The sequence below is a fragment of the Anas acuta genome, chromosome 1, assembly GCF_963932015.1.
Source record: "Anas acuta chromosome 1, bAnaAcu1.1, whole genome shotgun sequence".
Classification (NCBI taxonomy): Eukaryota; Metazoa; Chordata; class Aves; order Anseriformes; family Anatidae; genus Anas; species Anas acuta.
The window spans coordinates 96,878,923-96,891,554 of record NC_088979.1 but is presented as its reverse complement, the minus strand read 5'-3'; the positions used below and the strand labels follow the sequence as shown (position 1 = coordinate 96,891,554).

Sequence of the window (12,632 nt, the reverse complement as noted above, 5' to 3'; positions counted from 1 at the left end):
CACTGGCACAGGCCGCCCAGAGAAGCTGTGGGTGCCCCATCCCTGGGGGTGTTCAAGGTCAGGCTGGTTGGGGCCCTGAACAACCTGATGCAGTGGGTGGCACCCCTGCCTATGGCAGGGTGGGTGGAAGCAGATGAGGTCCCTTCCACCCCAAGCCATTCTACAACCTTAGCCTCCCACTCCTCATCCTCTCTGCCCCAGGTAGGCAGAAGAGTGCGGAATGAGATTGAACTCAGGAAGGAGAGATGGGGTAGGGGAAAGAAGTTTTAGTTTGCTTTTCACCACTCCCCTCATCACATAATTCCCAAGACTGTAACTCTCAGTGATACCCCCACAAGCTTTTTATCTTTTCTTCCCCTATCTTGTGGAGAAAGGGGGAATGAGAGAGCAACTGGGTGGGTGGCTAGCAGCCAGCTAAGGTCACCCCACCCCACCCCACCCACTTCCATCCCGACACAGCACATCCCTGCACATTCACATACTGGGACTAAACATGTCATACCAAGTCCAAATAAAGCGACAGCAAACATTTTAACAGTAAGTACATTTATTGAAGTGTTCAAAGTTCTTCATCCTAGTGGACGCAGTTCATAACTTAAAGGGACCAAACCATCATGACAGGCCCCAAGCGGAACCTTACAAAACTCTCAATCATGTAACTTCAAAAGCACAGTTAAATTGTTCAGTCATTTTGGTCTTCATCCCAGTCTTTCTTTCCTGATGGAGGCTTAGGGCCACCTGCTGGTTTTGCCATAATGATCTTGAAGGGGACAGGGAAGGAGAAAAAGATAAGGTTAGAATCATTTCCCCACACATCTTATTTATAGTCATTGATGCTGACTGACAACAATCACTAAATCATGCAGATTCCTTGCTCTGAACCTAAACCAGTGATTAATATTATACATCTGGTTGAAAATGGCAGAAACTGAGCCCTGATATACAAAGGACTTTTACCTCATTTTTGCATGCAAATTGTGACTTCAGTTAGTCTAAGGAAAGGTGAGTGCTTAAATAAACTAGCCAGTGACTGCTGCACAGGGTGCATACAACAGAAAGCAGAATTATCAGAGCTGTTGTTCTGAACTCCAGCCTAGACATCACACTTCTAAGGCCTAATTAGCCCACTAATCCTACCTTGTTAGAGGCTCATTTCTGCACTTGTTACAGTGACAAAGTAAAGCTAAAACTGAACTTGTGAGTACAATGAAACAAACTGCAATGAAAGTTCGGTTTTAGGAACAAGATTAACTTGCAGTGGAACTGGTAAGAAACTTAGCAATCAGCAAAAGACCAGCAGTGTTATGTGCCCTCAAGAAAACACAGATCTGCCACACGTGATTGTCATGCATGCACTCGCACACTGATCACTGCTACAGAACCAGCTTACTGCATACTACTTCTCAGGCTCATCTTTCCAGTCATCCTTATCCCAATGTCCTTGTTGTTTAGGAGCTTTTGGACCGCCTGCTGTTTTTGCCATAATAATCTACAGAAATTTTACATGCAAATACACGTTCACTGGAATTCCACAAAATATGTAAAGATTTTTGCCATTAAGATTATAACCCCCATTTTACTTAAGTGGGATTTTTCATGTTAAAAATAATACAAACCAATATACATCAGAAGGTTTTGTTGTGATAAGCCTTGTTCCTACAGAAGGTTCCTTTCTGTCCGTGGGTATCAATTATCATTGTCAGATCTTTAAAAATGAACATTACAGCACTTGTATGGAAGCAGCAGTATTGAACTCATATTCCAAAATATGAGCTCCCAAGGAAACTACTTTGTGGTCAACTTAGTTCTAAACTAAGATTCCAACATCGATTTTTATGCCCAGTATTCCCAGACCATTCACATGCTTTACAAGTGCTCTGCACCTTGAGTTAAAGCAGAGGTTTCAGTTTATCACCCAAATTATTTCTACACTTACCTGATCGACCCGTAGGACAGTTACTGCTGCGTTTGTAGCCAGCTTGATACCCCAGGATTTTCCAATGTATGTGTCTAATATACCAGCTTCCAACATATCCTTCACAGCAGCAGATTCAGCCTATCAGACAGGAAGAATTCATTTATTTATTTTTAAGTTTTCTCAAGCTTCTACCTAACAAGTTATTAGGTTTTGAAGGTTACAACAAAGTATCACTTTTCTGATGTTGTTTTCTCTCTTTACAAGATTTTCATTTCTAATCCATTAGCAGGAAGTCAAAATAAGTAAAGAACAGGTTTGTTCTTTAACATACTAGTTCAGTATCTCTCTCTGCCTCCTACATGAGGCTGCTATACTACATTCGCTTTAACTGCCTGCTGATCAAAAAAACTTCAGTATTAGAATTCTATTAGAAGTATTTTACTAGCTCTGTGAAACACAGAGCTTCAATGAAATGAATTAATCTATAAATACTTACTGCAATAGAAGTACTTTTAAATATAACCCAGTACTGCTGAGCAGCAAGTAATGTGAGGAACTACTTACCTCAATATCAAAGCCAACATTTTTGTTGCCTTCCTGATGCACAGCGTAAAGTTTGGAAATGACTTCGTTAGCCTTTATGCCAGAGTTTTCTGCCAGTGCGCGAGGAATGGCTTCAAATGCTTCAGCAAACTTCTTGATGGCATACTGGTCAAGCCCAGGACAAGTCTAAAGTGAAGTTGAAAACCACATAAGCATTTGAAAGAAACAGCAAGATAGGAAGGTACCTTTTTCCATGTTTTTCTATTGATATATATGAACTAATATACATACACATACTTTTATACAAAGGTACGTATCTATATAAGTTAAAATACATGTAACTACGCTTATAGACAAAGTTAAAAAAATTTGCTGTACCTCTCCATAAGATGTGATCTGCTTGGCTAATTCAATCTCTGTTGCACCACCTCCAGGAACAAGACGTTTATCCTGCAAACAAACCACACTAAAATGAAGCTTTGCTTGAAGTATCATGTTCATTTTTCTTTTTAGAACACTTTCAGTTTAACAAAATTTATTTATTCCTTCCAAATGTCTCTGAAAAAAAATAGCTTCTTTTGTAAAAAGAAAAAGAATATCAAAAAAAAAAAAAAACAGGTATTTTCTATTTGTAAAAGTGACTTCTATTACTCCTAGTCTAAGAGTTGATTTTTTTTTTTTTTGAATCTTTTCTATTAACTGTTAAGTAGTTTGGAGACAACATGAATGAGACTAATCTACTGTACACAATGTTTAATGTATCAGCAGGTATCACAAGGGTCCTTTTTTTGCTTTAGAAACAATTCAGAATTTTGAATATCCCTTGGCAAATCAGCATTCACTTAAGAACACCCAGTCTTTTAAACAGACAATTAATCATCTTAATGCCTATCTTCAGGCAACTTTAGGAGACAAACAAATGAACAATTTACATGTTTCCATACTCTGTATCAATGCGCATCTGTTGATACATAGAGTGACAAGAGTTCTACTTTTCTTTTTTTGCACACCACCTTCCAAGTAAGTACTCAAACATTTCCTTTCTCCCTCAAAAAAAAAAAACAAAAACACAAAACACAAAAGCTGATCACAAAAAAAACCTACGTTTTTCTACTTATAGGATGTATCTGTGGTATGTGGAGAAAGTGTGTCTTGTCACCAATGAACCAGAAATAGCATTTGCAATTAGTCGCTTTCTCTTGATTCCCAGAGACAAACAAGCCATCTAGCTTTTCTTCGATGCCTGGTTTTCAAAGAACACTGAAACAAAAAGCTTATCAAGAGGTCAAAGAGCTGACTGCCACTAGAAAGCAGTACAACTAATCTGTCTTCAAGGATTTGCCTCATTCCTGAAAAACTGAATTCAGTGCATGATGAGCACCCTGTTACGTACACTGTGCTCACGAGGTCATCTGCAGCCATCTTCCCTACACAGCTTCTCCTACGTATCAGGAACTCTCCAAAACTGACAATGTAAGCACCTGTTACAGCCCTACAGCAAATAAGCCCAAAGCAAGCAGGGATCTTGCCTCTAACTGGTCCATATCTCGGTTTTGGTAACTGAAACGTTCTGGTTACTTACCCTTGTAAGTACTTTGAATGTATTTACACCATCATCCACTGCTCTCTCTATATCATCCATCAGATTGTCTGTCGATCCACGAATGAGTATAGTAGAAACAGCACCATCCTCCTTTTCTGTTAAGAGACAGATGCTCATTACTGAACTGTTTTTGGATGTAAAAATGTTTCGTACTTGCAGAACAGTGGCATTAGGGTTTCTATAGAACATACATACGTACCATGCTTAAATACAACAACTTGAGTATCTCCAACCTCTGACAAATATACACTGTCGCAGTGACCCATTTCTTCTAGAGTTGGGGGGGTCTGAGAAGAAAAAGAACGGTCAAGAGACGAACCTGCTCATCAGTTCCCTCCCACCTGCTCATCATTTGAGAACTCCATACCAGTCTGGGTAGGGCTGTTGCACCAACAGTTTTGCAGAGTCTTCTCAGATCCCACTTTGAGTTCAACCTATAAAAAACAAACAGTTTTTCTATTCATGAGTTTCCAGAACAGATGTTAATACACGCAAATAAGCATTCTCTCCTTAACTTAGCAAGCATTTTGTAACTAAAGATATCCATCAAAATGTACTGCATCAAATTAAAAAGACTCTATACAATGATTTCTGTAATAATTTTAAAACAAGCAGCCCAAATACATGGAAGTTACCAAAGCTATTCAAATATGTCTTAATTATACATAAAAAGGTCCACAGAAGTGACTGAAAAGTATTAAGAATTAGTTATTCCATCCATCAATGCAATGGTGATACATACGGAAAACAGGTACCTCACCATTGCTAAGGTTATCACATGACAACTGTGACCAGGGAGAACCCTTACAGTACAATGAATCTTTGTGGCCACATAATCAACAAGTTTTTACACAGTTCATTTCAGTTAAGCTGTAAAGACCCTTACTCCAAAGTAACAGTATCATATACGCAAGTTACTCCCCAGTTGGTTTCCATATAGAGGTGAAACACTATCAAAAAACATAACTTATGAAACCACCACTTACCAGCTCAGGTTTTGATCTACTAGAAAGCCAGTCAGCAATACTGTGTATTGTAAGTCATTTGAGAGGCAAGGAACGATATGCCAACTTTATGAACCTGGTAGACCAAGTGTTTTATGCTCTTCCAGTACTTACCTGACTAACATAAGATTGTATTTGTTGGCATAATGAAGCGCCATGTCTGCCACTTTGCCACCTGTTACTACTACGTTTGCACCACTGTCAGCAATAGCTTTGACTTGCAAATCCATCAGATTTTCTTCTCCCTTACTGAAGTTCATCAGCTCCTCAGCATTCTTTATAAGTACAGTGCCCTAGTAGAACACATACATTTATCAGTAAGGTGTTATCTACATGCCTAAAAGTTTTTGGCAAACCATTTTATCTCCCAACCTACCCGCAAACCTCAAGTGATCCCATTTGATCATACTGCCACCCTTCTCAGGCAATGTCGGTAAAACAAGTTAAAAATAAAAACAAGCAAACAAACAAACAAAAAAAACAAACAAGCAATTCTAACATTTGTAGAGCATCGTAAGATACAGACATTGTAGCACATAGCTGGTCTTAAAAAAAAGTAAAAATAGAAATAGCATCCACACCTCCAAAAACCCCGTAAAGCAAAATTAGCTTCAGAAGTGTTCTATGAACTTTTTTAAACTAATGAAATCAATCTTATCAAATATATCTTAATCACCAAGTGTCAAAAATATTTATAGTTAAAGCTAAAAATAAGAGATTAAGAACCACATATAAGCACATATAGATACATAACTTATTTTAAGCTCCTACATACCTTAGTTTCAGTTATCATACAATCAAAAGGGCAGGAATACACAGCTATTTTTGCATCTTTGACAGAAGTAACATCTCCTTCAGTTTCTTTTTTAAAAACCATGCCATGCAGCACTGATGAAGCAGAGATACCAGCACCCTGGCAGAAAAAAGATGGAACGGGTGAAAGTCATATTACTGACCATTTACTGCCAGGAAGCTGCAGTACCCTTTATAAAAAGCAGTTCCTACGTCCATCTGAGCCTAGCAACCTTCGTTGTCACACCAAGAGAAGTCTTAAGCTGATTCAGCAACATCTAACATTGTCTTAGGTTCCCATCTTAAGAGCAGTTGGTGGTCAAAAGTAAGGTATGTGACGTATGAAAAGGTACTTTCAAAAGTTCAAAGATCTAAAAATTAAACGCCTTTCATTAAACTTTTTAGGTAACAGTAAAGCTAGCTATGCCCAACTTACCACAATCTTGCACACTCTGATATTATCAACGTTGAAATGACCAGACTCAGGAAGAATAGAGACTGTTTGGGAGGAAAATAAAATAATGTATTTTTGTTGCTTAATGAATAAAGTAAAAACTATGACACCATAAATACTGCCTAGAGTTTTTCTTAAGTACTAGAATTTTACGGTTTGAACTGCCCATGTAGTTTAAGGTAAAAATAATCTGCTGATAACTTGCACCAAATAAATTTCCTTTTCTCTCAAATTTACTGTTTTAAATTGTTTTTAAAATGTAATAATCAGAAAGCAACATTAATATAATGTCAGGCCTAAAAAAAGTTCAAACATCCATTTATACATTCGTATTTCAAGAGTGAAGCTTGACCCACAGTATTTCAGAAAGCACTTAAACCAAATGCTAATTTTTTTTCTTTACAGGGAGAAACCAACAGCTCAATACAATTGCAATCTTGCCTTCATTGTTCTGTAGCTGAGACTAGCAACAACTTTTCTGGAGTGTAATGATCCTCTTAATGACCAAAAAGGATGTTTTTCTGCTTGGAAGATGAAATTAGTAACCTATTTCTATAAACGTTTAGTAGAGAGCACAGGATTTTTCTCAGCTACATCAATGAAGTGTTTGACATGAGAAAGAAGGCTACACTAACTTCAGAGGCTAATCTATGTCACCAATTTAACCTGATAAAATAACCATGTTTTCTTGTATGAAGATGTTAATCATAAGCAAACCCACCCAGTTTTCCAGATGCATGCACAGAAGTGTTCTTATCCACTTACCGCAGGCCTGAGCAATGAGCTTGGACAAGAAACTTTCATTGCCATACTGTTTGCTCATTACTGAAGTATGCAACAAAGACGCCACTTCTTCAACATCTCTAAGGTTCTTTGCAGAACAGCACACCAAGTCTGGAAGAATTTCCAGGGCTTTCTTGCAAGCTTTTTCATATCCTTCAATCACCTGTGCAGCAAACAACAGACACTTATTATTTTACCTAGGTACACATTCAAACTGCTTCTACCTCCATTTAAAAGGGACTTAAAACATAAATGAAAAAGCTTGCAAGGGAAGCAAGCCATCACAAGCAGGAAAGCATATATCGTTCTTCTTTGTACACTTCTGACTAAAAATTATTTGGAAGAAAGCAGACTATTCACAGTACTGTGACCCATGAACACTGAGTAATAGCAACCTGAACTCAAGCTCCATAAACTGCAATAACAGAATTTACCTCTGAGACTGATAATCCCATCCTCAGAAGGTCTTCTGCTAACTCCAGAAGGACCCCAGCAAAAACAAGGACGAAGTTGGTTCCATCTCCAACTTCTTGCTCTTGCATATGGGAAGCCATCACAAGCATTTTTGCAGCCGGATGCTGGACCTTTAAAAAAAAAGTTGCACCTCTTAGTCACTAACATCCCACCTAGACTGCAGCTCCAGGTTTTACTGTGCATCCAGTATAAGCACTCTTACTTCAAGTTCTATCTAAAGATACACTGTATGCACCAAGTATGAAAAAGAAGTCAGTACAATTAATTTAATTAGGTAATTTCTGTAATTAGCAAGAGTACAAATATCTATGGAAAAAAATCACAAAGACCTGAACAGCTCTCCTACAACATAAATCAGACATCTTTCTTCCTGATTCTGCGCTACATTTACAGCATGCAAAGGTTTCACTATCACATTCTGCAACATGCGAGAAGCCTGAAAGTAAGCCTTCCAGCTGTGTTTTTAACACAACAGCTATTTCACTCACTCACCTCCAGCTCTCTCAAGATAGTAGCAGCATCATTTGTAACAAAAAGCTTCTCCAGATGATTGATAACCATTTTGTTCATTCCTGAGGGGGAAAAAATAAAATCATTTATTAGGCAAGGGTTGTTTTGCACAGAAATACCGCTTCCATAGCTTTCGGATTTATCTCACACATCAAAACATTACCCCTGCTTACAACTTAAGAATCTAATCTATTTTTTGTGAAATAACATTTAGAAGTGTTACAATAAGTAGAACACATTCGGTTCTGAATAAGCAGTTTTCTCTTCATAAATATTGATACATAGTTTAATTAATCAATCCTGAAGAACACAATTTGCCTTGGTGTATCTGTCAGGACACAGTATTATTACGCTTATCATGACTATCTACCAAGTTACTGTCTTTCCTTTAATTTTTGTAGGTCTTCCGTTTAGCAGTAAGACAGAAAAGAGGACACAGTAACTGTCCCCAACCAGCAACACAGATGCAATGACTGTATCTGGGGTGCCTGTAGCAAGTCCAAAGTATTTTCTCAAGAAAGGAATGGATGATTTTTGGTCAAGGCAGGATTTGCCTTCAAACATACCATTTTGATCAAAATCACTAAAATAGTTTTAGAATTTATTTACCATTTGGTCCATAAGCTGTACGGGTGGTTTGAGCAAGTTCTTTGCATGCCTGGATGTTCTTATAGACAGCTTCTTCTAGTCCAGAATAATGCTAAAAAAAAAAAAAAAAGAGTTTTAAATGTTCTGGTCAGAATTACACTTTCTAACAAAAAAGATGACGAACTACTCACTTCTCAGCAAAGCAGCAGTAACCTAGCAGGTGCAAGAAAGTTTCAGATAAACTTAGTGTATTTCGCAAAAAAAAGTTTAAAAGCAAACTAAACTTTAACCAAAGACAAGGAGACAAGAACCAGCATGTCATCCTACTCCACTAGTCAGCTCAGCAAGCACACGTTTCTGAACAAAACACTTTAAAAGTGACTCAGTTTTTAACAGTTTGCATCTCTAACTGCTCTAAAAAATGTCAGTAGCATACCAAAAGTAGGTAGAATATAACCAGTACTAGTTTGGTGATGGAGGGAGAGAATGAAGGTTTTGTACCTGCTTCTTTACTTAAAACTCTGTATTCCACCAAATCATTTAACTTGGTTCTACATTCAAACACGTGGTTTGAAAATTCGGAAGCAGAATGATTCAGAAAAGATTTGTGTTTGAGAAGCTGATCATCCAGTTTTCATTTGTAAGAACAGATCCCCCAAAAGGGCCTTACTTAAAAAACAGACACACCGTATTTGTATCCTATGATAGGAAAGAGACAGACGCTCTCTAACAACACTTGCTCTCTAAATACAAAACAAGCATCTCTGAACACCAGCTGCCTCCTCATTTGGTAGGACATAGCCCCAGACATTGTGGCCTTGCCTTTGACTTGGTTCTTTTGAGGATCAGCATCTATGCCATTCTGCTGCCCTACTCCCTCCCCACACTTCAAATAGGCCATTCCTCGTCTCCAAGGAAGATTTTGAAAGGCACAAAGGGAGGGCCAAGGTGCTTAGCTTCACTTTCCATTAAGCAGCAGCTACCAGATTTTCGTCCCCTTTTCCTTCCACAAAAAAAAGAAAAAAAGATAACCTAATTCCTTTCTGCTCACTCTTTTGCAGAAAGTATCTGCTCAATCGGGCACAATCCTTGACTACTATCAGTACTGACGTTATATTACTGCTATATATGGTAAACATCATGTTGCTTTACAGCACTGACAGGGGTATTTCTCCTGCAGGCCCAAAAACAAAGAAATACTTAAAAAATACACCTAATAATACTGCAGGATCCGATTTATGTTTGCTGAGCACCACCGACAGAACCTCCCCTGCCCAAACGCCTCCCTAAGCCCATTTCCAGACGCTGTGGCAGTGAGGAGCCATTTCTGCTCAGAAGGAGCAGCCGGGCACTGGGACGGGCTGCCCGGGGAGGTGGTGGAGCCACCGTCCCGGGGTGCTCAAGGAGAGCAGGACGCGGTGGCTGGGGACACGGCTCGGGGTGATGCTGCTGGCAGGGGGACACCCGGCCCGGCCCGCCATGCCGCCGCTCCGCCCCGCCCTTCCAGAACCTTCCCCGCGCCGCCACGCCGAGACGCCCCCCTCCCCCTTTCCCTTCCTCCCGCCCCCTCAGCCCCGCTGCGGCCGTTAACGGCCGGCAACGGCTCCCCCCCGGCGCTGTCCGTACCTTGGCGCCCTCCTTGAGCATCTGGGCGAAGCCCGGGGCCTTGGGGACGTGCAGCGCCATGGCGGCTCGGCTCGGCTCGGCACAGCACGGGACGGGAGGGGAGGGGACGGGAACCGCCGCCACGGGCACCACGGGAGCGGGGCCAGGCGACTGCGCGATGGGCGCGGGGAGGGGCGATGGAGCGGGCTCGGCCCCCGTCATGGCGGCGCTGTGAGGGGAGGGGTTGGGGGGGGTTGCAATGGGCTGGTGTGTGCTCCATGCGTTGCCTTTGTAAATTAAAACAAAATTGAAACAAAGCTGATTCACCTCGCTTTTATAATTTTTAAAGTCTGTGTTGCGCTCGTTTGGTTAAAAGGGCCCAATTCGTCCTTTTATTAAATACAGCAGAGAGCGTACCCTGGTTCACCGCGCTATTTCCAGTCCACCTGTTTGCCGAGGTGTGGTGGTTTTGCACAGCTGGGCAGCCGAGCTCCACCACAGCCGCTCTCTCACTCCCCCTCCTCAAAGGGAAAGGGGAAGAAAATACAGAGAAAGAGGACAGGGAGATCACCCAACAATTATCGTCATGGGCAAAACAATCTCAGCATAGGGAGATTTGTAAAATTTACTGCCTATTGCTAACAAGCTACAGAAGTGAGAAACAAAGAAAGCAAACTAAAGACACTCTACCCACCCCCCCACCCAGCAGCGCAGGGAATTGGGGAATAGTGGCTGTGGTCAGTCCCTGACACTTCATCTCCGCCATTCCTTCATGGCCACTCTGCCCCTGCTCCACCAGGGGCTCCTCCACCCGCGGGGGGGCTGCAGCGTGGAGATCTGCTCCATGTGGGACCCATGGGCTGCAGGGGGACAGCCTGCTCCACCAGGGGCCTCTCCCTGCACAGCCCGCAGGGGAACTGCTGCTGCCTGCCTAGAGCACCTCCTGCCCTCCTGCACTGAGCTTGGGGGCTGCAGAGCTGCTTCTCACCTCTCTCTCCCAGCTACTGTCGTGCAGATTTTTTGTTCCCCTTTCTTAAATTTGCTCTCACAGAGGCTCAAACAACATCACCTACTTGCTAATCTCTGGCTAGTCCCTTCAGAACTGACTGAAACTGGCCCTTACCTAACATAGGGCAGCTGCTGGATTCTTCTCACAGAAGCCACCCCAGCAGTCCCCCACTACCAAACCTTGCCACATAAACCCACTACACACGGGTGCTTCATGGCAGTGGATTTTCCTAGGGAATGTTGTCCACATTGTAAAGTGATGCGCAGTACTGGGGTGGTGGCTCCTTGGTGGAGTCCCATGGGAGGCGGTTCTGAAGGGCAGAGGGGTCCAGAAAGGTTGGGCGCTCTTTAAGAGGCAAATCCTAATGGCGCAGGAGCGGTCTATTCCCATGCGCCCAAAGATGAGCCAGCGGGGAAGAAGACCAGCCTGGCTCAACAGAGAATTGTGGCTTGAGCTTAGGAGAAAAAAGAGGGTTTATAATCTTTGGAAAATTGGGCAGGCCACTAAGGAGGACTATAAGGATGTAGCGAGGCTGTGCAGGGACAAGATTAGGAAGGCCAAAGCTCGTCTGGAGCTCAATCTGGCTACTGCTGTTAAAGATAACAAAAAACGCTTTTATAAATACATCAACACAAAAAGGAGGACTAGGGAGAATCTCCATCCTTTACTGGATGCAGGGGGAAACTTAGTTACAAGAGATGAGGAAAAGGCGGAGGTGCTTAATGCCTTCTTTGCCTCAGTCTTTAGCGGCAAAATCGGTTGCTCTCTGGATACCCAGTACCCAGAACTGGTGGAAGGGGACGGGGAGCAGGATGTGGCCCTCACCATCCACGAAGAACTGGTTGGTGACCTGCTACGGCACTTGGATGTCCACAAATCGATGGGGCCGGATGGGATCCACCCAAGGGTACTGAGAGAACTGGCAGAGGTGCTGGCCAAGCCCCTATCCATCATTTATCAGCAGTCCTGGCTATCGGGGGAGGTCCCAGCTGACTGGCGGCTAGCAAATGTGACGCCCATCTACAAGAAGGGCCGGAGGGCAGACCCAGGGAACTACAGGCCGGTCAGTTTGACCTCAGTACCAGGGAAGCTCATGGAGCAGATCCTCTTGGGAGTCATCATGCGGCACTTGAAGGGCAAGCAGGCGATCAGGCCCAGCCAGCATGGGTTTATGGAAGGCAGGTCCTGCTTGACGAACCTGATCTCCTTCTACGACAAAGTGACGCGCTGGGTGGATGAGGGAAAGGCTGTGGACGTGGTCTACCTTGACTTCAGCAAGGCTTTTGACACCGTCTCCCACAGCATTCTCCTCAAGAAACTGGCTGCTCTTGGCTTGGACTGGCGCACGC

General features: G+C 42.3%; 1 protein-coding gene across 2 annotated transcripts; it reads right to left on the bottom strand.

The window, feature by feature from the left end:
- Window positions 1–529: 529 nt before the first annotated feature.
- On the bottom strand, window positions 530–10,461 carry CCT8 (chaperonin containing TCP1 subunit 8). Of its 2 annotated transcripts, XM_068689747.1 has the most exons (16): window positions 10,296–10,461; window positions 8,691–8,781; window positions 8,064–8,143; window positions 7,532–7,681; window positions 7,080–7,260; window positions 6,297–6,358; window positions 5,844–5,981; window positions 5,183–5,361; window positions 4,432–4,498; window positions 4,264–4,351; window positions 4,044–4,159; window positions 2,840–2,911; window positions 2,483–2,647; window positions 1,937–2,056; window positions 1,391–1,489; window positions 530–760 (listed from the first exon to the last, which is right to left on the bottom strand). In XM_068689747.1, exons 1-15 carry the CDS (start codon window positions 10,353–10,355, stop codon window positions 1,397–1,399), a joined length of 1,662 nt encoding a protein of 553 aa, XP_068545848.1. In that variant the 5' UTR covers window positions 10,356–10,461; the 3' UTR covers window positions 530–760; window positions 1,391–1,396. The 2 variants fall into 2 exon arrangements, with proteins under 2 accessions (XP_068545848.1, XP_068545857.1); XM_068689756.1 differs by lacking the exon at window positions 1,391–1,489 and having other exon boundaries at window positions 10,296–10,460.
- Window positions 10,462–12,632: the final 2,171 nt, after the last annotated feature.

Bases quoted from the DNA above. Each gene is read 5' to 3' on its own strand.
- CCT8 (XM_068689747.1), bottom strand. From the start codon at position 10,355: ATGGCGCTGCACGTCCCCAAGGCCCCGGGCTTCGCCCAGATGCTCAAG. The intron at 6,359-7,079 runs GTAAGTGGATAA...CCTCCCAAACAG, and splicing joins GCTCATTGCTCAGGCCTGCG to TCTCTATTCTTCCTGAGTCT. The intron at 4,160-4,263 runs GTACGTATGTAT...GTCTCTTAACAG, and splicing joins AGTTGTTGTATTTAAGCATG to AAAAGGAGGATGGTGCTGTT.